We start from the raw sequence: 25,338 nt of genomic DNA, 5'->3' as shown, positions 1-25,338 counted from the left end.
CTATAATCTTTTTCAGGTTTCACGCATTTCTGCAGGGAGGAAAGCTCATAAGCCACGGCCCTATGCCCACCTTTGTGCCCTCAGAATAAGGAAACCCGCCAACTACGCTCCGCAGTTAGAAAGCCCAAGACCCTGCAAAGACCTGCACCCGCCCCCAAAGGGGCGGGCCTGGTGAGCGGAGAGGAGGCGGGGCGCGCTCCTTCAGCCCCGCCCACCAGCCCCGGACTCCCTCTCCCTAGGAGGGGAGCCAGTGGGTGAGCCAAGGGAATGTGCACACGCCTCTTCAGCCCCGCCCACCGCGCGCGCGGCGGCGCCCCTGACGGGCGGGGCCGGGGAGGGCCCTCGCTGGGTCAGCTCCGCCCACCCGCCCCGGCCTCAGCCAGCTTCCCCAGTCAGCGGCTCCCGGGCCGCGCCTAGCTGCGCGCCATGGCCGGGTTGCTGGTGTTGCTGGTCCCGGCAGGCAGGATGGGCGCCCGGGTCCGGCCTCGCGCCCACTGGCTCCTGGCGCCACCGCCCCTGCGCCCGCCGCCCCTGGCCCTGGCCCTGCTCCCCGCCCAGGCCAGACGCCCGGCTGCTCCACACGGCGCGCGGGGGCTGCCGCGGCCGCCAGGTAAGCACCCCACCCCGACCCTGATTCCGGGGGATGTCCAGGTCCCCAGACGTCCGCAGGGCCGCGCCCGGGGCCGGCCGCCTCCGCCAAGGACGCCTTTGCACTTGTAGCTGCCCGAGACCGAGCTCTTGCAGGGTCCCCGAAACCCCAAATCCCTACAAGCCAAGGAAGCATTCCTCCTAGTTGACAGCCAGAGAAACTGCGGCTCGGGAAGGTATGGCGCTCTACGCAAGGTCGCTCAGTCTTTGGCCGAGCCCCGGGTCTGCAGAGCCTCAGCCAGGCTGGGGCGCAGCCGACTGAGTTGCAGATGGGCCTGGACTTGGTCTGAACTTCCTCACGTTGCCCGCGGGGTTGTTGTCCAGGCCTTCTGGCTGGGTCTGGCTGCGTCTCGCTGTGTTTGGAACACCTCCCGACGCTCGCCGCTCCTCCCTTTTGATCTAACTGGAAGAGCAGGCGTCCCCAGGGAAGCCGCGGGCAAGGAACCCACAGTGCAGTTTGTTATGTTTCATTTCTGTCACCTTCCATGGGTGCTAAGTGAAAACTGGTTTTCATTCAGAGCAGTCATACCAGCTTTCCTTTCAAGAAATCTATCACTTTCTTCCAAGTAGGTCTTTTTAAATAAAAATAGTAGTAAATAATGAAGTCTGGCGGTCCAGGAATGGCAAACCCATACGCGCGGAGCGGGCGTCTAGCCCGGAGCGCGTCCGGCCTCGCAGCCTAGAGCCTCTTTGTTTGCGTGGGTGCAGACAGGGCCCTCCATTCACCACCAGGTGACCTCAGACCGAGCCCTGAAGGCTTTTGAGCTTGTTTTCTGACCTTTTAGAGGCTCCAAAATAGCGCCTTCCCAGCAAGAGTTTGGAAGACAACTCCACGAGCTGGTGCAGGCCTCAGCGTAGTGCGGCCGGCCCAGCGAGCATCTCCTGACCATTCCCTAGCTTTTCAGTGAGGAGCGGGTGGGGACTGGCTTTCACCAGGCCTCCTGCCCAGATCGGCTTCCTTGCCTTCTCCAGTCCGACAGGTGGCACACAGGTCTTGGGAATCCTCTCCAGAGGGACACCTTCTGCACACAGCGTGCCACCTCCTGGTGATTCTTCAGGGCCCAGCCCAGCTGTTCCTTCCTCCAGGAAGCCCTCTCTAACCACCTGTGAGGCCTCGGATGCCTCCACTGGGCCTCCTTCCACCCCATGGCTGTGGGTCTTCTCTGCACTCATCTGGAATGGCCTCTTGTCCTGCTTGTCTGTCAGCCACATTGACCTTGTCCCCAGCTCAGGCCCTGGCACTGGAGCGGCGTGTGTGTATACAGTGGCGAAGAGTTGACCGCAGACTCCCTGGGTTCCTCTCTCTACTCGCTTGTGTGACCTTGATCAAATTCCTTTCTCTCTGTCTCAGTCCCCTCATGTGTAAAACGGGATGTTAATAATTCAGACTTCATAGAATATGAATGTAAAATGAGATATGTTCATACCTGGCATCTGGTGTGTCCTAAATTAAGGTTAGAAATGGTTATAATTGCAGTAAATATATATGGTCACAAGGCCCCCGTGAGCTGTCCTCATTTCTTCTGCACCATGGTAAAATCGGCAGAATCCAAGTGGGATCAGAACTCAAAGGAGATTAGGACAAAAGATAACTCATCTGCCTGAGAAAATGCGTCCCCAGCAGGGCCTGGGAGCCGTGCAGGGAGGGTCTGAGCTTGGCCAGAGCCCAGCACCTCCCCTGTGGGCTGTTCTGGCCACCCTCGTTGGGAGGTAGGCGCGCGCTGCCCAGCTGGGATCTCCAAATTTGCCAGGTGTTTAATTAAGAGCCAAAGAGGCCCACCCACCTCTGCCTTGGCAGGGGGTCTCTATAAGAGGGGTAGGGAAAGCCACAGAAGAGACCCGCCTTTTTGTCTTAACGTGATTCCATGTCCTGTAAACCGCCTAGCAGCCCCGCCTGCCTGTGCCACTTACCCCTTCCGGGGAGGTAGGGGGAACTCAGGGAGACGACTTCCTCTCCCAGAGCCCCAGTGTCCTTTTGTCTCCATCAGTTCTGGTTCCAGTGCCACCTTTTCAGGGACACCTTCCCCCATGGCCTTATTTAAACTTGCAACATTCCTCCTGCTCCCTGTCTCCCCCGTGATTGGTGTTTCTCTATGGCACTTGTCACAAGTAGCAGCCCTGGTATTTTACTTTTCTGTTTATTGTCCCTGCCTTCCCATAAGACCATAAGCTCATTGAGGATGGGGTTTTGTCAGTTTTTTCCACTGCTCTGTCCCCTACACTTAGAACAGTGCCTGGCACAGAGGGGACACTCATGAATCCACGAGAAGTAACACAGCATGGTTGTTCAGAGCAAAGGCCTTGGACCCAGACTCAGTGAGTTTGGATCCCAGCTCTGACAGTAATCCCTGTGTGATCCTTGGTAAATTACTCAACCTCTCTGGGCTTCTCAGATCCTCTTCTGTTAAGTGGGATTGACAGTAGTAAAGGTTGTTGTGAGGATTATATGCATTAATGTTTCCTTTTTTTAAAATTAGAGACAAGGCCGGGCGCGGTGGCTCACTCCTGTAATCCCAGCACTTTGGGAGGCCAAGGCGGGTGGATCACCTGAGTTCAGGGGCTCATGACCAGCCTGGCTAACATAGTGAAACTCTGTCTCTACTAAAAATGCACATATTAGCCAGGCATGGTGGCATGTGCCTCTAGTCCCAGCTACTCGGGAGGCTGAGGCAGGAGAATCGCTTGAACCTGGGAGGCTGAGGTTGCAGTGAGCCAAGGTCGTATCACTCCACTCCAGCCTGGGCAACAGAGCAAGAATCTGTCTCAAAAATATAAAGTAATAAAAGATATGTTGGCCAGGTTGGTCTTGAACTCCTGGCCTCAAGCAATCCTCCTACACCTCAGCTTCCCAAAGTGTTAGGATTACAAGCATGAGCCACCGCGCTCAGCCAATAGTTTCAAAGTACTCAGAACAGTGCCCAGTACAAAATATACACAATATGGTGTTTATTATTAATATGATTTATCAAGTGAAAGAAAACAGGTGTCACTCCAAACACTGGGATCGACTTGGCAAGGTCCTTGGCTCATTCTTTAAACCTTCCTACCCCTTCTCTATTACAGGTTTTTGTACTTTAAAAAATGTTGAGGAGAGGCAGAAGGGGCATCTCACACACACACTCTCACACACACACTCACACACACACTCACATGCGCATGCACGTTGAGTCCAGACAGAAGATGTGTCACGTCGTCCTGTGCATTCAGTACAGTGTCTAACACATCCCAGGTACTTAAGGCAATGTTTCACGAAGAAATGAATGTCTAAAAATTTTCCATTGCCTGCAAGTCACACCCTCGTAAATTCTTTTATTTTAGCTTCTTTAGTCTCCCCAAAGATTAGGAAGAAAACTGCATGGCTCACAGTGCTTACAGATGGGTGTTTTTACCAAAACAAAAGGAAGAAAATTGTCCAGTAACCGGGTGTTCTCTAGAATGTCAGAAGCCAGCCGTGGTGCCAGCTAACCCAAGATTGTCCCTGTGTCCGAATGTCTTGCCCCTACTGCAGTCTTGCAGTAGATGCTGCTCATTCTATAGTTGGAATCCTGGCTGCCTTTTTATTTTTGTTTTTTGGCCAAAAGGCCTTTTGCCACAATAAAGACCACAAAGAAAAGGGCCCTCGCAGAGACAGCTGCACTCGGTCCAGTGAATGGACAGAGTGGGGCCAGGTGTCAAGGGCATGGGTGTTTGGCCCTGCGAGGGGCTGCAGGTGGCCTCCTATCAGTCCCCACCGCCTGGCTGCTCCCCCCTCTGCAGCCTCCCTCAGCAGCTGGAGGAGGGTGAGGGCTTGTTTATCAGGGAGAACCGATGCTGTCCACAGCCATCCTGGCCGGGGGTGGCAGGGCTAGTCAGAAGGCTTCGAGGAAACGGGAGGTCACATAAGCTGGCCAATGAAAGAGGGGCTGATGACATCTTCCTTCCTCCCCTCCAGAGCCTGGATGTTCTGGAAAAGTGTCTTCCTTTGAGAATGGTCATTCTGGCAGGACAGGAAAGGGGAGCCTGCTGAGTACCACAGAGGCTGAGGCCTGGTGGTCACCAGCCCAGTCACCAGTCCATGCTGCCAGTTAGCCGTCCCTCCCTTCTGAGCCTCAGTCATCCATCTGCCAAAACAGAAGCGACAGAGTTTCCCAAGTCATGAGGCAGTGAGGGATTTATGAAGTGACACCTTTGAAGTGTAAGCTCAGCGCCTGGCTCAGCGGAAAGGACCTGTCTGTCATCAGGACACTGAGGGTTTTCCTCAAATGTTCTAAAACATCTTATGCCTCTAAAAATAACAGGGTAAAAGTGGGTCAGCTGCAGAGCCCGTAACAAGAGCTGACTTACAGCCAGGTGCTCGTCACCTGCCGGGACCAGCCTCAGGACTGTCCTTAGAGAAGTCTTTTGATTAAAGTGCTCTCTTACTGAGAAGTGGTTTTTTCCCTCCCCTAATCTGGGTGGTGTTGGGATTTTTGTGTCTCCCACACATTCCAGGCTTGGTGGGTGCTCAATAACTGTTAACAGATGTCCCATGCAATCCATGAGTTCTGTGCAAGTCCTGGTAGAGTACTGTGCAAGAATCACCCCCACTTTGTGTGTTTCAGATGTCAGGTGTAAATCTTGATCGTAGGAGTAAATCTGCCATCGCTTTTGCTGCATTAATTTTGTGCACACCGTCCTTTTTTGGTGGCATATAACATGGTTGTCACATGTGCAGGCTGTGGACTTGGAGGGCTGGGCTCTAATCTTGGTGACTTCAGGCTGGTGATCTCACCTCACCAAGCCTATGTTGCTCCTTTGTAAAGTGAGAAAAGCAGTAGTATCTATCTCTGAAGGTTGGCGTGAGGATGGAAGGAGAAAGTGTCGGAGGACCGCCTGGCTCAGAGAAAATGCTTGATAAAGGATCATTGTCCCCAAGCTTGTGAGCCCTGGTGTTTTAGTTACTATTGCTGCTGTGACAGATGAGCACACACCTGGTGGCTTAAAACAATCCACATTTATTATCTTACAGTTCTGGAGGCCAGCAGTCCAAAATGGGTCTTAATGCACTAAAGTCAAGGTCTCAGCAGAGCTGGGTCCTTCTGGAGGCTCGAACCCATGTCCTGCCTTTTCTAGCTTCAAGCCGCTTGCATTCCTTGGCTCATGGCCCTTGCCTCCATAAGCCAGTAGCAGCGCATCTTCGGATCTCTCACTCTGCTTCTGTCCTCACAACCCCCTCCCCGACACTCAGTTTCCTGCCTCCCTCTTTTCTCTTATAAGGACCCTTGTGATGACATTGGTAATAATGTAGCCCAGGTAATCCGGGATCATCTCCCTATCTCAAGACCCTTAATCACATCTGCAAAGTCCTTCTGCCATGTAAGGTGACATATTCACAGATCCTGGGATTGGGACATCTTTGGAGCCATCGTTCTGCCAGCCATACCTAGTTCCAGGCTTGCATTGCACTTGGTGATTAAGTTGGCTCAAACTCGGCTCACTGAGTAAGACAGGGGTAACTGATCCACGCCTGTAATCCCAGCACTTTGGGAGGCTGAGGTGGGTGGATCACGAGGTCAGGAGATCGAGACCAACCTGGCTAACACCGTGAAACCCCAGCTCTACTAAAAATACAAAAAATTAGCTGGGTGTGGTGGTGTGCGCCTGTAATCCCAGCTACTTGGGAAGCTGAGGCAAAAGAATCCCGTGAACCAGGGAGGCGGAGGTTGCAGTGAGCCACAGTTGCGCCACTGCACTCCAACCTGGACGACAGAGCGAGACTCCATCTCAAAAAAAAAAGGAAAGGGGTAACTGATCTCTCATCCAGCAGGAAAGAGTATAACATTGCATGCGTGTATAAAAGCCAGTAATGACTGCCCATGCCTACCCTAAAGCATCACGTCTTCTCTGATTTGTACACAGGATCCCAGCCAGGCCACAGAGACAACAGGCAGCAGCGTCAGCTGCACAGAGGAGAAAAAGCAAAGCAAGTCACAGCAACTGAAAAAGATTTTTCAAGAGTATGGCACTGTCGGCGTGTCGCTGCACATTGGAATCTCATTAATCTCCTTGGGCATATTTTACATGGTTGTGTCAAGGTAAGATTTTTGACAGTAATTAATACTTGTTTTTTACCATCATGTAAGATTCTATGTGAATAAGAACATGTTTGCTAAGACTTTTTTTTAAAGACAGGGTCTCACCCTGCTGCCCAGGCTGGAGTGCAGTGGCACGATCATAGCTCACTGCAGTCTTGACCTCCCTGGACTCAAGTGATCCTCCCACCTCAGCCTCCCAAGTAGCTGAGACTACAGGCATGCACCACTGCACCCAGCTGATTTTATGGAGTTTTGTTGTTGTTGTTGTTGTTGTTGTTGTTGTTTTCCAAGACGGAGTCTCGCTCTGTTGCCAGGCTGGAATGCAGTGGCACTATCTATCTTAGCTCACTGCAAGCTCCGCCTCCTGGGGTCAAGTGATTCTCCTGCCTCAGCCTCCCAAGTAGCTGGAACTACAGTTGCACACCACCAAGCCCAGCTGATTTTTGTCTTTTTAGTATAGCCAGGGTTTCACTATATTGGCCAGGATGGTCTCAATCTTTTGATCTCATGATCCACGCCCCCTGGCCACCCAAAGTGCTGGGATTACAGGCATGAGCCACTGCGCCAGGCCGATTTTATGTTTTTTGTTGTTGTTGAGACAAGGGTCTTGCTATGTTGCCCAGACTGGTCTTGAACTCCTGAGCTCAAGTGATCCTCCCATCTCGGCCTCCCAAAGTGCTAGGATTACAGGCCTGAGCCACTGCACCTGGACGCTAAGACTTTTATTCGTTCAGCTACTTCGTTACATTTTCTAAAATACTGTAAATCTTATAATCAAACCAATTTCTTCGTTTAATCCTTTGCTGTAACAATTGTTTTCTTTGCTTCTTCCCCCCTAGTGGTGTGGACATGTCTGCAGTCCTGCTGAAACTCGGATTTAAAGAGTCCCTGGTACAGTCAAAAATGGCAGCAGGCACAAGTACCTTTGTGGTGGCCTATGCAATCCACAAGCTGTTTGCGCCAGTGAGAATCAGCATGACGCTAGTCTCTGTGCCCTTGATTGTCAGATATTTTCGAAAAGTGGGATTCTTTAAACCTCCAGCTGCAAAACCTTAATGAACTCTTCAGTCGTACACACTGAAAACCTATTTCTTCTAAATTACACAATTTGGACTGGTTTTAGGGTTATAGGGTTTCTTTTGGAGAGGTAGGGGGCTAATTGCTATGTTCTCATGGATAAACTTTGCCAGCAAAAATCAGGCTTTTGAACAATTTTAATTTTTTGCCTCATAAATTTTGTGAATGCTATTCATTATAGGGCTTGTATATATAATCTAAAATGTCAGCAAGACATCACAGATGGGTTAACATCTCAAAACAAAATAGCCTACAAATGTTCCTTGTGGGAGATTTTGGCGAGGGTCTGTCTGTAAAAGCTCCAGGGGGTTAATCTTGGCTCAGTTTCCTAAAAAGCAATGATTAATTTAACTGGCTTTTAAATATCCCCTTCCGCTGATATTTGTTGTCAGCTGCCTACAGTTTAATATGCAGTGTTCTGCAAAACAGCTGCCAGTGCTACGATTAATGAAGCAAAACTTAATATGTAATCACAATCTAAATTAGCATCAATACTTTGACATTCATTCTATTTGTTTTTGGGGGAAGAAGAGTATTTCTGGTGTGTTTCATTGATCCCCAAACACCTTCCAATCTGGACATGATGGGGTTGATTCCAGATGGTTTTTCTGAAATTTCATTAAAGTAGGTCGGCATCATTTGTCTCTATTTAGGTAAAATATGAAAACTCTGCCCAGTAGCAGGGGCATCACTTGGTTCCTGATGCCCATGTTCCAGAGGAATTTGGATACCACACAGAAACAGCTAAGACAATCTTAGCTTTTCTTAGACAATCTTTATCTCAAACTTCAGACATTCCAGAATTGTCATGATGTTTACACTGTCTTATTGAGTTAAAAATCCTGTTCAAGAAAAAAAAACATTTTGTATCACTTCCTAAAAAGGAATATTCGTGGCACTTGTCACAAATGGAAGGCAACTATGAGACTATGCAAGCCAGGGAGGGGCTTGTATTACACGGCAGGTGTACTTAGTCTACTGAGCCAGCTTTACCCAATGAAGGGCATGTATGTTAGAGAGATTAGCTAAGAGTAGAAATTCAAGCATAGAGGTGGTGTTTTACGCCTGTAATCCCAGCACTTTGGGAGGTCGAGGCAGGCGGGTCACTTGAGGCCAGGAGTTCGAGACCAGCCTGACCAACATGGTGAAACCCCGTCTCTACTATAAATACAAAAGTTAGTCGGGCATGATGGCACATGCCTGTAGTCCTAGCTGCTGGGGAGGCTGAGGCCGAATGGCTTGAACCCAGGAGGTGGAGGTTGCAGTGAGCCAAGATCACAGCACTGCACTCCAGCCTGGGCGACAGAGGAAGATTCTGTCTCCAAAACAAAGAAAGAAATCCAAGCGTAGATCCAAACTGAGACACTGGGACTTCCTCCTTATACTAGTCAAGAGCAGGCGATTGAAGTAATTCTGTCCTGTGGGGTTCAGCATCATGCACGTTCCCCCTGGGCCGTTCTCTGATGCAGGGCACTTGCTCCACACTCTGGGAACCCAGATTAACCAGTCTGCCCTGTCACATAGTTGAAGGAGTTGCATTTATCTTTCTGGCTCCCAATTCCTTTACATTTGTTGCAGAACTTCCACAAGGCTAAATAAAATTACATTTGTGACCATCAGAGAACTGAAGGAACTATTAACTGGCTGTCCTGGTTTTGCTGAGATCAGGCTGTTGACAGTTCCTGGTTGGCCCACACCTACCCATGTCAGTTATCTCCACTAACATTTCCAAGAATCTTTGTAGGACAGTTTCTCCACCTGCAAGGTCTTTCAAGTAGAACTCTTCTTTCCTGTAATGCAATTAGCCCGTTGCCAAAAGGTTTTACTGTCTTAAAGCCGGAACTGTCTTTCTGAGATCTAATTCCAAGGACTTCTCCACAGCTAAGTGAGATGCCTCACACCAGTATTAGATGATTCTTTGGACAGAACAGAGCATTTTCATCTTGTGTTTAAAGCAATTTGTTGGCTTCGGCTCCTCACCACTTTCTATACTAGTCTCCCATTCACGTCCCTAGTAATACCTATGCAAAAAAAAAAAAAAAATGAAAAAGCTGATGATGAAACCTACAGGTTTAAGGGCTTAAATCTCATACTTTGTGTTAGGAGTAACAGGAGTGTGCTGAGAGGGCAAGCAATAAAACAAGTCATACCAAAAAGCCACATTGCTCTCTCCTAAGCCCCAACCCCACTCCACTCCTGTGGCCGGTGTTCCAAACAGAAAATAACTGGAGAAGACGAGGAGGTCAAAGGATCAGGGAACTAAGCATTATGTGAATTCACCAGCAAGATGTACAGAACACTTGTGTTTACATTGTTTTTATGGAACTAGCAGAATAAAAATGATCTATTTTAAAAATGAAAGCCATTGTTTCTTTAATTTATCTGACAAACTGAGCAGCTTAAATTCTGTGAAACATCTTTACGAACTTTTTAATATTCCTTCTGGTAAGCCATGGTTGATGAAGTGGCACTGTGACCAGTGTATTAATGTGCTACTCCAATGAGCTTTTTCTTTGCTTGTGTGGGATTGTCTGCGGAAACGTCCCAAGTCTCACTGGTAACACTGGGGAAGTTAGTCACGTGGTAGTAACTATAGCTTGGGAGGGTGGCACAAGAACTATTTGGGAATGTCAAAGTCAGTTCAGCTCAAGACTGAACCAGAAGCTCCTTTGTCCCAAGAGGGCTGGCAACTGCAATTTTACTCAGTCGCGTTTTTAAGTTTCTCTATGTTGGCCACTTTGTTACGATAAATCCTGACATACCTGCTGTCCAGTTTCTTGCACTGAGCATTGGCCGTGCAAGCAGATTTCTCTACTAGCTCTAAGTTCAGCCCTTCTACTTTTCCTTCATCACGGTCACTTTCACCGTAACTTTAGTCGATAGACGGCAAATATATAAACACTATATATAACAAAGTGTTAGGAGTACGCCCAACAGGAGATACCAGAACAGGCAGGACTAGAAGAGGGCGAGACCTGCTCCTCTCTGCCCCTGCTCGTTTCCAGGCTAACAATGAACAGATGGTGGAAAGAATTACACAGTACTCCACGCAGACATAGATACTTATTTATTTGCATATTTAAAGTTTACACACATGCCATGACTCCAATGTTTTAAAAAAATAAGCCTTAACAGCTCTGAGACACACGGCCTCTTCTGTATCCCAAGCACGTCTCTAAATGGAGGTAGAGCACATGTTCCTATTTTACACACACTCATATGGGAGATAAGTGGTTAAGGAGGACTAGAAACCCAATCAGGCCTACCAGGGTGCTGGACAGACACAGAGCATTCCTAAGGGAATGCCACCAGAGAAAAAATACACGTCTGTACAAATATCTTTATTTTCATACTTAAAAAGAATCACATACTCATTCCAACAGCTTTACCAGGCATGGCCAACCCAATAAGTTACACACTCACTCAGGGACTTGGAAGGTTATTGCACAGCTCCTTAACTGACCGGGTCAAGGCAAAGTGGTCACTTTCCCCACAGCCAGCCTCTGGATTTGCCTCCTGTGGGGACACCGTGCCTGGCACAGGCTGACGGGGCGGCTGCAGTCGAACCTTGCCTCCAGATTATGAATCAGCATAAGTAGCACAATTCTCATGGCTATTTTCACTTCAGAGTGTCATGTTTATTGATGTGGAGCTTTCTGAATAGGAAAGTTAAGGCACACCTGCTCAGTAAAACAAATATTTCTCGTAGCGTTCTAGATTGAGGGCAGCAGACAATGGTAAAATAAACTTCAGTAGCATGTTCCTGACAGGTTATACAGTAGCCCTGGCTCAAGGATTTCTCCCCCTGCATGATTCCTAAGACTGTTTGCTAGTTGACTCTTTGTTTTGGCAATTTGATGGTTTTGATGAATTTGCTGTGATCCAGGGGTGTTCAAGTACTTCTCTGAGCATTGGCCTCTGGCTGGGATTATGCTTCAACAGTCTTGAAATGAGGTCCCTGGCTCCCTCTGTTACAAAATCAGGGAATGTGAATTCAACCTGGAGTACAACAAATGATAAAATATCACAAAACATAGGTTAGAGACATCAAATAGTATAGATATTCAGATCTTGGCCTGAAGTTCAGGCTGATAAGGAAAGAATTACAGCAGATGTGCTGGGTCCTTTTCAGTTGCATCTTACCCGTGATATTCTTTTATAGGTCTCTTGGTATGTGTTTGCCTCAAAAGGAGGCTTCCCAACTAAAACTCATAGCAAAGAACTCCAAGGCTCCAGAGATCCACCTTCTCATCATGCATCCGACCTTCAATCATTTCGGGGGGCAGGTAGTCCAGGGTGCCACAGAGAGTGGTCCTCCTAAAAAGAGGGAGGCTCAGGTTGATGTGCTTCTGGTTTTATGATCACAACAGCTGCTAAAAATCACTGAAGATTCTACTAACACTGAAGACTTCCCCTGGGCCAGATCCTATGCCCTACGAAGTAGCTACTATTATAAATTCCCTTGGAAACAGATGAAGGGAGGTGTGTAAGGTCACACAGCTAGCCACCAAGCTTAACCCCAAATGTGTCCAACTCCAGAACCTCCCTGAATGATCTAGAATGTAAGAAATTGAATGTATCACTACCCTATAAAAGTTGCCATGCAGAGTTCTCTGCAAATATGATTTGGAGTTCTACATCTGCATGTGGATATTACAGATATGCTAAGAATCTTAAGAGCCTGGTCACAATGACAAGACACTAGAAACTGTCCCGTTGTAACAGCACTGGGATGGAGATGCAGATACATGCTGCCTTGTGATAGACCCTTGGTATGAGAGATGCTGAAATTTTGAGGGTGGCCTATGAAGTACTCTTGCCAAAAATACTTAACTTGGCCCGGCATGGTGGCTCACGCCTGTAATCCCAGCACTTTGGGAGGCCGAGGTGGGGGGATCACGAGGTCAGGAGATAGAGACCATCCTGGCTAACATGGTGAAACCCCGTATCTACTAAAAATACAAAAAATTAGCTGGACGTGGTGGCGGGCGCCTGTAGTCCCAGCTACTTAGGAGGCTGAGGCAGGAGAATGGTGTGAACCTGGGAGGCAGAGCTTGCAGTGAGCCAAGATCGTGCCACTGCACTCCAGCCTGGGAGACACAGCGAGACTCCGTCTCAAAAAAAAAAAAAATTTTAACCTGAATCTCTTCAGGCCCTGAGACCTCCATTCCAGTTTTCAGCAAATACAGGGAATAAAGGTCCAAGTTAAGTAGCAACACAATCAGAAAAGTCCTCTTTAAAGTGGGAGACTGGTCTGCCTCAAGACCACAGAGACAATCCAATACAAAGCATGGGCCTTGGTTGAGTTCTGATTTTACAAACCAGCTATAAGATGTCATAGACAGACCGGGCGCGGTGGCTCAAGCCTGTAATCCCAGCACTTTGGGAGGCCGAGACGGGTGGATCACGAGGTNACGGGCGGATCACGAGGTCAGGAGATCGAGACCATCCTGGCTAACATGGTGAAACCCCGTATCTACTAAAAATACAAAAAATTAGCTGGACGTGGTGGCGGGCGCCTGTAGTCCCAGCTACTTAGGAGGCTGAGGCAGGAGAATGGTGTGAACCTGGGAGGCAGAGCTTGCAGTGAGCCAAGATCGTGCCACTGCACTCCAGCCTGGGAGACACAGCGAGACTCCGTCTCAAAAAAAAAAAAAAATTTTAACCTGAATCTCTTCAGGCCCTGAGACCTCCATTCCAGTTTTCAGCAAATACAGGGAATAAAGGTCCAAGTTAAGTAGCAACACAATCAGAAAAGTCCTCTTTAAAGTGGGAGACTGGTCTGCCTCAAGACCACAGAGACAATCCAATACAAAGCATGGGCCTTGGTTGAGTTCTGATTTTACAAACCAGCTATAAGATGTCATAGACAGACCGGGCGCGGTGGCTCAAGCCTGTAATCCCAGCACTTTGGGAGGCCGAGACGGGTGGATCACGAGGTCAGGAGATCGAGACCATCCTGGCTAACATGGTGAAACCCCATCTCTACTAAAAAATACAAAAAAACTAGCCAGGCGAGGTGGTGGGCGCCTGTAGTCCCAGCTACTCGGGAGGCTGAGGCAGGAGAATGGCGTAAACCCGGAAGGCGGAGCTTGCAGTGAGCTGAGATCCGGCCACTGCACTCCAGCCCGGGGCGACAGAGCGAGACTCCGTCTCAAAAAAAAAAAAAAAAAAGATGTCATAGACAATAGGAGAAATTTGAACGTGGACTAAATATTAGATACTGACAATGCTGTTAATTTTCTTAGGAGTGATCATGGTTCTAAGTATATAGGAGAATATCCTTATTTAGGAAATGCATGCTATTATAGTGCTTAAGGTTGAAGCATCATGATGTTTGCAACGTATTTTCAAGTGTTCACCAAAAAAGTAGATGCAGCCAATCTGACTAAATGGGAAAAACTGCTGAACGCAGGCACTGGATAGACAGGTAGGCCATCAACTACCAATTCCGCATTTCTGTCGGTTTAGGTTTTTGTAATGAAGGTTGGAAAAAAGCTGGGGACAGCAGACACCAAACCAGAACAGTACGTGTGGTTTTGTATTGCTTTGTCACCAGCTGCTCTTCACCATAGATGCTTACGCTGTCACAGCCCTGGTGCTGTGTTCAGCCAGGCCTGGCACCCACTGAGCACACAGTCACCACTGAATTGTGATGTAGGATTAAGAAGCTACCACTCTGGTCATCTAACCCCTCCATCACCACCAACAGACTGAATCGGGGGCTCTCACACTGAGGCAATAACCAGGAAATGATGATGATTAACATCTGGGATTCGGAGTGAAGTGACTATCAGTTATGTAAGTAATCGTTTAAAAAAGCAAGAAGCCATCTTTTCTATCACAATTCAACCAGTTAAAATAGTTTAACTCTGCAATTCCATGAAGCCTATAATTCTTTATTCTGGTTTGTCTTACCAGATAACAGCTCCCACTAACGACAACCAGTTTTTTTTTAAAAAAAAAAAAAAGACTGCAATAGCAGATTCAATGCATTGCTGGGAACAATTAGAAGTGCTCTGTAACAAAAGCAAAGGATTTCTGCCTCACATATAATCTATTTTAGGCTATACTTTTTTTAACTAGCTTGATTTTAAAGTCATCTGGCTATAATTTGAGTCCTCCAAAGTTGACAAACCTTGATCGGTAGATGTATGTTTTAAAATGCCCCACTTCACGTGAAGTTTCAAAGCTTATTTAAACTCAAATTTAAAACAGTAAAGATATCGTAGTTCATGTGGAAAGCTCTTTAAGATTTGAATTGTTTTGAGATTGACATCTCTGCTTCAGCTGTGAGGGGGACAAGAAAGGACTATCCCTACTATTGACAGAGGCAGACCAAAGAGAATCTCTCACCACTGCCCTCAAAGCTCCACCAAACTAATTTAGTGTTTCAGGTTCCCTGATATGACCTGCAGTCTGAGCACTCGACCTTTGTCGGTGCTGTCCTCTGGAACGTCTCCCCATCTCCTCATCCAGGAAGCAGCAGAGGTGAAGAGTTCCTCCCCCTCACACATGGGCACTTCACCCCTGTCATATACTTGTCCTATCTGTTGACTCATTCATCCCCTCATTAGCCTCTAAGGACATTAAGCATCTTTAACCCTAGGCCTAGAACACTGTTAATAGCCCGAAATCACCACAGAATAAAATTTTCTTGCAAACCCTACTTTATTATTAAGCCTAAATTACTCCAAGGTACTTCTGGGTTAGCTACCTACCCCTCTTGTAGCACAAAATCTACACTAAAATATTTTATATTTGGCTCATGATTAGCTCCCAGGGCTTTGGTAAACCAAACAACTTCCACCTCTAAAGTTACATACCTGGAAGATGGAGCATGTACGGACCACCCAAAATCTGCAATTTTAAGCTCTCCAGCTGATCCAAGAAGTAAATTCTCCGGCTTAATGTCTCTGTGAATAACTCTCTTCGAATGACAGTAAGACAGGGCATTTGCCAATTCTGTTATATACTGTTAAAAAAAATATTGAAAGCCTATGTTTTAGATATTATATAACACAAGTTAATATTAGACATCTCTTCTGAAAGGAACACAACATAGATTTAACATAGTTTGCAGGTTTTGGCCAGACACCGTTGCTCACACCTGTAATCCCAGCACTTTGGGGGACTGAGGTGGGAGGATCACTCGAGCCCAGGAATTCAAAGCCAGCCTGGGAAACATAGCAAGACTCCATCTCTGCAAAAAAAATTTAAAAATTAGCCAAGCATGACGGTGCATGCACGTAGTCCCAGCTACTTGGGAAGCTGAGGCGGGAGCATCACTTGAGCCCAGGAGGTCAAAGCTGCAGTGAGCCATGATCACACTTCAGCCCGGGTGACAGAGTGAGACCCTGTCTCAAAAAGGAAAAGACAAAACAAAAAACACATTTTGCAGGTTTTAAAGCAAGCATTGTAGAAATTATACATGAGTCTACACACACACACACACACACACAATCAACTGAACCAATTTATAGTGGTTAGCATGAAGTGAAATTACCCAATGTTTAGTTATCTCTTTGCTAATAAAGCTGGTGTGATGTTGAAAGACAGAAAAGACATTCAGCTAGTTAGAGCTAGCTCTTAGGTTGGTGCCATTTCAATGCAAAACAGTTATTTCTGCATCAACCTAACAGTTACACCCCCATACGGCAACAAACGGCCCCGCAGCAAGGAAGTAAGGCAGTGCCGAAGAACTGGTACAAATTAAGGATTCAGGTGTGTAAATACTGCCTTTTCTTTTTTAGAAAAAAAAAATTAACTTTTCAAGTATAGTCAATTCCTTTTTTTAAAACCAAGATCATCCTATGACAGAAGAATTTGTTTAAAGCCAAAAATTTACTTCAAGAATATCAGGAGAAAGAAATTATCCTGAACAATAAACAGAAACTAAAAAGCAGTTGCACTGACATATTAAATAGCATGTTAAATTTTGGATTACACTAAGTCAGCACAGAAGTACATAAGAAATCAGTCCTTTTGTTAATTTTATTTCCTTAAGTTACTATCTTTTTTTTTTTTTTAATAGAGATGGGGGTCTCGCTATGTTGACCAGACTAGTCTCAAACTCCTGACCTCAAGTGATCCTCCCATCTCAGCCTCACAAAGTGCTAGGATTACAGACATGAGCCACTGCACCCTGCCGAGTTACTATCTTGTAAGAAAAGTTTTCCTGGCCGGGCGCCTGTAATCCCAGCACTCTGGGAAGCCGAGACAGGTGGATCACCTGAAGTCAGGAGTTCAAGACCAGCCTGACCAACATGGTGAAACCCTGTCTCTACTAAAAATACAAAAATTAGCCGACTGTGGTGGTGCATGCCTATAATCCCAGCTACTCGGGAGGCTGAGACAGGAGAATTGGTTGAACCCGGGAGGTAGAGGTTGCAGTGAGCCGAGATCGTGTCATTGCACTCCAGCCTGGGCAACAAGAATGAAATTCTGTCTCAAAAAAAAAAGCAAGAATAAAGGAAAGTTTTCCAGTCCCTATCTCTAAGATTTAGCCAACAAGTCTAGTATGTATGTATATTATTTACTTATTTATTTTTAAGAGACAGGGTCTCACTCTGTCACCCACCCTGGATGCTACGGCATGATCAGACCTCACTGCAGCCTTGAACTCCTGGGCTTAAGCAATCCTCCTACCGAGTAGCAGGGACTACAGGTGTGTGCCACCATGCCCAGCTAATTTTTAATGTTTCTTTTTTTTTTTTTTTGTAGAGACAGAGTCTCCCCATGTTGCCCAGGCTGGTCGCTAATTCCTGACTTCAGGTGATCCTCCCATCTTGGCCTCTCCAAGTGCTGAGATTACCAGTGTGAGCTACCATGCCTGGCCCAGAATTTATTTTACCATACAGATAACTGTTTGAATATTGAAAAAATATATTTAGCTCTGCCTAAAGTTTGAGTTTCCTTTCTAAAGCAATTGCTAGACAGGATTGAACATTATTTTACATCAAAAAGGTTTACTAAACAGATGAGTAAACACCAAATGTCACTGGCAGAAAAAAACACTTTTCATTCTTTCAGTCCAAAGCCAGAGATCAGAATTCAGACCACAATAAACTGAAGGCAAATACAAGAAAGCTGCTCTTCTGACTACACTGACTTTGAGTTGCTGATGCTTTAATTGCACACATTAAAGTTCAAGAGGGCAATGGACTCCACTTCTCCAGTCATTTCCAGACAAGAAGCTATTAGTTTCACGATGGCTCTCTGGCACTGCCACTCCCTCCACACCTCACATGTTGTTAGATTGCAGGTATGGATAGGTCACTGACGTGTCACTACAATTAGTTTTATTTGAATTCGTCTGAAAAGGAAAACAGGTACATGCATATTCATTCTAACTGCAAAGGAATCTAGACAGAAATCTTTCATTTTCTTTCAAATAGCTATCTGCTTACACCAAAACTCCACCTAGATTGAAGCCTTGGGTGTGAGGAGAGAAAACAGAGAAGTAGTATCATGTGTAATTTTATACTGTTGGTATAAGATGAATCTTTTAAAGTAGCATATCAATATCAGAAACTGAAGAAAAAGATTAACTGACCCAAAACAACAAACTCCAACCCACCGTAAGCAAGATGACAAGGAAAAAACCAAGGGTAAAATGTGAGCACCTGAGGCAGTCACTACCATTAATGAGCACAGATTTCCTTATTGAGCTGTAAGAGAAAGCTGGCCCAAAAGCTGAACTCATAAAGAAATATTAATTGCCAATTAAATAAGAAGCTGCTTTGTTTAGCTAATATTTAAAAAGCAAATTAGAGATCTGTTTCTACTTAGGAGCAGCACAAACATTTAAGATTAAGTCTTTACGTGTAAACAGCATGTCATTGTTGCAGACAAGACCAAAGGGCCATATGTCCATAGTAGCGTGATTTCATCAGACACTGAAAGTAAAATTACTTCAATTTAAATGCCATGTACATCAATGCCAAAAACAAAGAAAACTAATGTCCACGCTACCCAGAGATCTCCACCAAGAAACAGAAAAAAAATCAAAGTAACCACCATCCAACATGCTTTATCAAGCTGTCAAATCCAATAAGAAACGGCCCAAATTAAGACTCTTCAACTTCTTAAAACAAGTAATTTTAATCACTTAAAAAAGGAAAAGCACAAAAAGCACAATCATGAAAGAAAAAACTGACACATTTGGACTTTTATTAAAAATATAGCCTGGGAGGCCGGGTACAGTGGCTCACGCCTGCAATCCCAGCACTCTGGGAGGCCGAGGTGGGCAAATCACCTGAGGTCAAGAGTTCGAGACCAAACTGGCCAACATGGTGAAACCCCATTTCTACTAAAAATACAAAAATTAGCCAGGCATGGTGGCGCACGCCTGTAATCCCAGCTACTCGGGAGGCTGAGGCAGGAGAACTGCTTGAACCCGGGAGGTAGAGGTTGCAGTGAGCTGAGAACCAAGATCATGCCACCGCCCTCCAGCCTGGGTGACAGAGAAAGACTGTCTCAAAAAAAAAAAAAAAAAACCAACAACCTGGGCAACATGGCGAGACCATGTCTATACAAAAAATACAAAAATTAGCTGGGCGTGGTGGCACCCACCTGTAGTCTCAACTACTAGGGAGGATCACTTGAACTCAAGAGGTAGAGGCTGCAGTGAGCAGAGATCGCACCACTGCACCCCAGCCTGGGTGACACAGTGAGACCCTTTCTCGAAAAAGTAAAACAAAAACAGCTTTGCGAAAGACACAGATAAGAGAACGACAATACAAGGCACGCATTGGGAGAAAATACTTGCGAAACATGTGTGACAGCTGACCTGCATCCAAAATATACCAAGAACTCTTAAAACTCAAAAAAGCAAAAGATTTCAACAGGTGCCTCAGAGACGATACCCAGATGGCAAATAAACCCATAAAAAGATGGTCAAGGCTGGGCGCGGTGGCTCACACCTGTAATCCCAGCACTTTGGGAGGCCGAGGAAAGCGGATCACAAGGTCAAGAGATCGAGACCATCCTGACCAACATGGTGAAACCCTGTCTCTCCTAAAAGTACAAAAATTAGCTGGGCATGGTGGCACATGTCTGTAGTCCCAGTTATTCAGGAGGCTGAGGCGGGAGAATCACTTGAACCCAAGAGGCAGAGGTTGCAGTGAGCCAAAATTGTGCCACTGCACTCCAGCCTGGTGACAAGCGAGACTCCATCTCAAAAAAAAAAGAGATGTTCAACATTGAATGTCGTTAGGAAACTAAATCAGAACAATGAGATACCACCACATGCCCATGAGAATGACTAAAATGCAAAACACTAGGCCAGGTATAGTGGCTCACTCCTGTAATCCCAATATTTTGGGAGGCATGAATTACTCGAGACCAGGATTTCAAGTCCAACCTGGGCAACAAGGCAAAACCTTGTCTCTACAAAAAAATACAAAAATTAGCACATGCCTGTAGTCCTAGCCGCTTGGGAGGCTGAGCTGGGAGGATTGCTTGAGCCAGGGAGGTTGAGGTGGGTGATCACGCCACTGCACTCCAGTCTGAGGGACAGTGAAACCTTGTCTCAAAACAAACAAAAATCCAAAGCACTGACATCAAATGTTGGCAACTATGAGAAGCAATAGGATCTCAATTCATTGGTTCTGATATCATATTACCATTGTATAATGGTATCGGAATTGTTAACCAGCTGCCCTGTGGGAACCAACTTTATCAGCTAGAGTGCTTATGTGAACTTCCTTTGGCCTTTGTCTTATAGAGTCCACTCATTTCCAAAACTGCTTGGATCAACACTTTACCCTCACACCCTTTAGTAAGGTGGTTTCCTACATTTGTAATGCAATGTAAAATAGAATGTAGAAATCACTTTGGAAGACTGACAGTTCCTCACAAAGCAAAATAAAGTCTTACCGTATAAGCTGACAATAGCACTCCTAGATATGTGCCCAACTAATTTGAAGACTTACGTTTCACAAAAACCTGCATGCAGATGTTTATAGCCAAAACATAACTGCCAAAAACCAGAAGCAGCCAAGATACCCTTCAGTAGATGAATAAACTGAGGTACTTCCATATATTGAAATAATTGAATATGATTTCGTGATAAAAAGAAATGAACAAGCTCTCATGCCTCCAAAAATATACAGATGAATCTTCAATGCATACTGCTAAGTGCAAGAAGCGCATCTAAAAAGGCTACATACTGTTATGATTCCAATTATATGATATTCTGGAAAAGGCAATAGAGACAGTAAACAGATCAGTGCTTGCCAGAGATGGAAGGGTTGGGAGGGATGAGTAGCTGAGACACAGGATTATTTTTCAAGAGCAGTGAAACTATTCTGTATATCGTAATGGTGGATACATGGCATTGTGTATTTGTCAAAATTCATAGAACTTTACAGCAAACACACAAAAATCAATCTCAGGATATGAAAATGTAAATGATTCCATCCTGGGCAGGCAGATTGTGACAAAAGAATCTCACTGCATGACAAATGTACGAAACCATCTTACTAAAGGGTGTGAGGGTAAAGTGTTGATCCAAGCAGCTTTGGAAACTAGTGGAGTCTTTAAGACAAAGGCCAAAGGAAGTGCACATAAGTACTGTAATTGATAAAGTTGGTTCCCATGCAGCTGGTTAACAATTCCGATACCATTATACATGTATATTGGAATTGAATAATTAAGTAAAAGGATGGTGGGCAGTGAAATCCAGGTTTCTCACTTGGAGTGGGAGTTTACAGGTAAACAGGAGGAAGTTAGAATGAAACGTGGTAATGGATTCAAGTTGAAGACATCGGTATGAATTCACGGTATGCTTAATGAAGAGACAGATGGATAAATCTATACACAGATTACTAGCCACATATATTTCCTTGCTCTGTCAGCTGAAAGCCTAGAAGTAGTGACGCCACAGTAGCAATGAGTACAAGTGCCCAGATCTTGGTTTATAATAGCATTCTCCAAGAAGAGGAACCAGGGCTCCTTGGAGAAATAGTTTGATTCTAGGACAGGAGCAGAAAATATACAAGATGAGGCTTTAGCATCTTGTATCAGAAAGTAAAGAAGTACAAGGCCAGGTGTGGTGGCCCACACCTGTAATCCTAGCACTTTGGGAGGCTGAGGCAGGCAGATCACCTGAGGTCAGGGGTTAGAGACCAGCCTGGGCAACATGGCGAAACCCCATCTCTACTAAAAATACAAAAATTAGCTGGGTGTGGTGGTGCATGCCTGTTAATCTTAGCTACTCAGGAGGCTGAGGCAGGAGAATCGCTTCAACCCAGGAGGCGGAGGCTGCAGTGAGCCAGGACTGCACTACTGAACTCCAGCCTGGGCGACAGAGTGAGATTCCATCTCAAAAAAAGAAAAAAAAAAAAAAGGTAAGGAAGTGCGCGCGCACACACACACACACACACATACAAGACAAAACTGCAGTGATTTTCCCAGGAACCTGGTAAAAGAAAAAGAGCAGGCCGATGCGGTGGCTCATACCTGTAATCCCAGCACTTTGGGAGGCTGAGGCAGGCAGATTACAAGGTCAGGAGTTCAAGACCAGCCTGGCCAATATGGTGAAACCCCCATCTCTACTAAAAATACAAAAATTAGCCAGACGTGGTGGTAGGTGCCGGTACTCCCACCTACTTGGGAGGCTGAGGCAGAAGAATCCCTTGAACCCAGGAGGCAGAGGTTGCAGTGAGCAGAGGTCGCGCCACTGCACTCCAACCTGGGCAACAGAGCGAGACTCCATCTCAAAAAGAAAAAAAGAAAAAAAGCTCCCAGTGGCCAAAGTTGTAGCAATCTGAACCACAAAATAAAGTACTGGATTATAGCTCAAGGGATAAAATAAATACCCAGGAGTCTACATCTTTAAATAAATGATGAAATAAATAAGGGAGAACAGCCTTATTCTGGCACAGAATTCCAGATAATTTATGGAAATACTCCATCCACTCTCTACTCCTTAAGTGTGGGCTATTCATAGTAACTTCCTTTGAAGAAATACAGTATGGAAAGGAGGGAAAATAGTAACTTTACAGTGGAGAAACCAGACAAACACTCTCTCAGTCAGAAGATCAAGCTGACATCCACAGTTAAAAATCTTAAGAGTTTACATCCCTGGTATGTGATAAGAATGCACTTTACCTCTGATCTCCCCTCAAAACCCCGTAAGCCCAATTTAATCATGATAAAAACTAAGAAAATCTGAATACAATGTGGACTTAACAGTTATATATCAATATTGGTTCATCAGTTGTGACAAATGTACCATATTAATGCAAGATGTTAGTGGGAAAATTAGCAGGAAATTCAGTGTGGGGTATATGGGAAGTCTCTGTACTGCCTTCACAATTTGTGTAAATCTAAAACTACCCTAGCCAGGCACAGTGGTGTGCACCTATAGTCCCAGCTACTCGGGAGGCTGAGGTGGAGAATCACTTGAGTCCAGGAGTTCTAGTCCAGCCTGGGCAACATAACAAGACCCTGTCCCTTCAAAAAAAAAAAAAAAAAGGAAAGTAAAAACTATTCTAAAATTAAAAATCTATTAAAGAAAATGAGGGTGACTATCTATATACATTATATACATTTCCATAGAAAACAGCTGTGCAAACTAGGCACAAAAGCAGACACAACATTCTACCTGGTTCTACACTTTATCTGTACATATGGTACAACTAAGCTATTTTGATTTTTCCACTTCAAATATTTGATATTAAGCTATCCTTCCGTCAAGACAACACCCACTCTACTATAATGAAAGGTACACTGCTATGGAGGACAGGTATACAAGAATCACAATTAGCCTGGACAATAAATGAACACTTACAGTAGCAGTTCTCTGCTCATCAAACTTTGAAAGTTTCTGAAGTTCTCTATAGACTGTTCCAAGTGGTGCATATTCCAGAATTAGGTAGACTCTGGTAGCATCATGGAAATAACCATACAGTCTGAGAATATTAGGATGCCTGCAACAAAGGATAAACATTCTAACACCTGGTTTGGAGCTGACAGAAGACTATGTACTAAATGTCAAACAAACTCTTCATGTAAAACCAGTGGTGTTTCCCATGAAACCACACTCCAAACTCCACTTGAGAATCTGAAACTGTAAACCCACTCCAAGAAAAATACATAGACCCACATTTCATTTTACAAGCATTTCAAAGTATTAATGGACCTCTGGTTTAGTTAAGACTATTTCCTTCCTTTAGGCACCTTTATTCTTAGGAGGAAAATTCAGCTGAATATTAATTATCTACATACCAAAAAAAGGACATGGCCAGGCACAGTGGCTCACGCCTGTAATCCCAGCACTTTGGGAAGCTGAAGTGGGAGGATCACGAGGTCAGGACTTTGAGACCAGCCTGGCCAATATGGTGAAACCCCGTCTCTACTAAAAACACAAAAATTAGCTGGGCTTGTTGGTGCATGCCTGTAATCCTAGCTACTCAGGAGGCTGAGAGAGGAGAATCACTTTAACCTGGGAGGCAGAAGTTGCAGTGAGCTGAGATCACGCCACCGCACTCCAGCCTGGGTGACAGAGCGAGACTCCATCTCAAAAAAAGAAAAAGAAAAAAGAAGAAAAAAAAAAGGCATTGCCACAGTAGTTTGATACCCAGACACTGTGACAGATAAAAGCAGTGATCAGTAATGGCAGGAGATGGGTGCTGAGCAGACTGGGCAGGTGCAGACTGTGGCCAGCGGGAAGCAGGCAATGGGAAGCACAGCCCATGTTAAGATGCCTGCCCCTCCCAGCCCCAGCCAGGTATTGCCAGGTAGAGACACACCAGGCCTGATGTGGCCAGACTTGAAGTATTAGCATCTGACTCAAATCTGGAAAACACTGAAAGGAAAAAAAAAAAAAGGAAAAACAGAAACCCGCCGGGCGGCCCTAGTCAACCTGCAGGTGGCTGCTCGCAACCCCTGCATACTTCAGAATAAGGGGTGCCATTCCCCTTCATTATCCACCAAAAAGACTTGCCCATATAAACTATTCCATTAACAAAACATTAAATCCTCAAGTGATTTTTCAGGATCAGAGTACTTAAGTGCTCTTTGAAAGATGACAAGTTTAATCATTTTTTGTGGTACTATGAAAAGCAAGCCCTCTAAAAAATAAATTTATGCTTTAAAAAAAAAAGAAAAGGAATACAATTTTAACATGAAGAGCATGGAGAATCACAGGAGAATGATTATAACCCAGTGCGGCACAGAAGCTTATCTAATCTTTTTCATAAGGGAACGGGAGGTGAGGAATGGGGGAGGACATGCGTTTGAGGACAGTGCCTCATAAGAGGGAGTGCACAGACCTGGGCAGCGGGAGGCTGACATTACAGGAGGGGGAGGGGTGCAGCATGGGTGAATATTGTTTTGAACATGAACCTGAAAACTCACCGAAGGTGGGACTGTATTTCTACTTCTCTTCTGAGCTGATGCTCCACTCCGGCTTTCTCCAGCTGAGCTTTAAATAACACTTTAAGAGCCAGAATAAACTTGCTTTGTTTTCTCTTGCCAAATAAACATTACCAAACTTTCCTTTACCCAGAGGGCGACCAATTTCAAAGTCTTCCAAAGCCCACTGCCTCCTAGG

The 25,338-nt window shown here is 45.6% G+C and overlaps 2 protein-coding genes across 2 annotated transcripts in view; one reads left to right on the top strand and one right to left on the bottom strand.

Moving 5' to 3' along the window:
- The first annotated feature begins 321 nt into the window (after positions 1-321).
- On the top strand, positions 322-10,139 carry MIMS2 (mitochondrial inner membrane scaffold 2). The gene is given in 4 exon segments (XM_017870357.1): positions 322-549; positions 551-610; positions 6,526-6,701; positions 7,541-10,139. Coding segments are annotated over 4 exon segments (576 nt in total). The 5' UTR covers positions 322-426; the 3' UTR covers positions 7,758-10,139.
- A 684-nt stretch (positions 10,140-10,823) lies between these two features.
- Positions 10,824-25,338, bottom strand: part of AURKA (aurora kinase A) — a 24,253-nt gene continuing 9,738 nt past the window's right edge. Inside the window, 7 exon segments of the mRNA XM_017870356.1 lie at positions 10,824-11,777; positions 11,922-11,983; positions 11,986-12,095; positions 15,605-15,753; positions 23,575-23,713; positions 25,143-25,254; positions 25,257-25,333. Coding sequence (XP_017725845.1) covers positions 11,595-11,777; positions 11,922-11,983; positions 11,986-12,095; positions 15,605-15,753; positions 23,575-23,713; positions 25,143-25,254; positions 25,257-25,333 — 832 coding nt within the window. The 3' untranslated portion in view covers positions 10,824-11,594.

The sequence above is a fragment of the Rhinopithecus bieti genome, unplaced genomic scaffold (genome assembly GCF_001698545.2).
Source record: "Rhinopithecus bieti isolate Rb0 unplaced genomic scaffold, ASM169854v2 scaffold_5179, whole genome shotgun sequence".
NCBI lineage: Eukaryota > Metazoa > Chordata > Mammalia > Primates > Cercopithecidae > Rhinopithecus > Rhinopithecus bieti.
The sequence above is the reverse complement of the archived record's forward strand: the minus strand, read 5'-3'. Positions and strand labels throughout refer to the sequence as shown.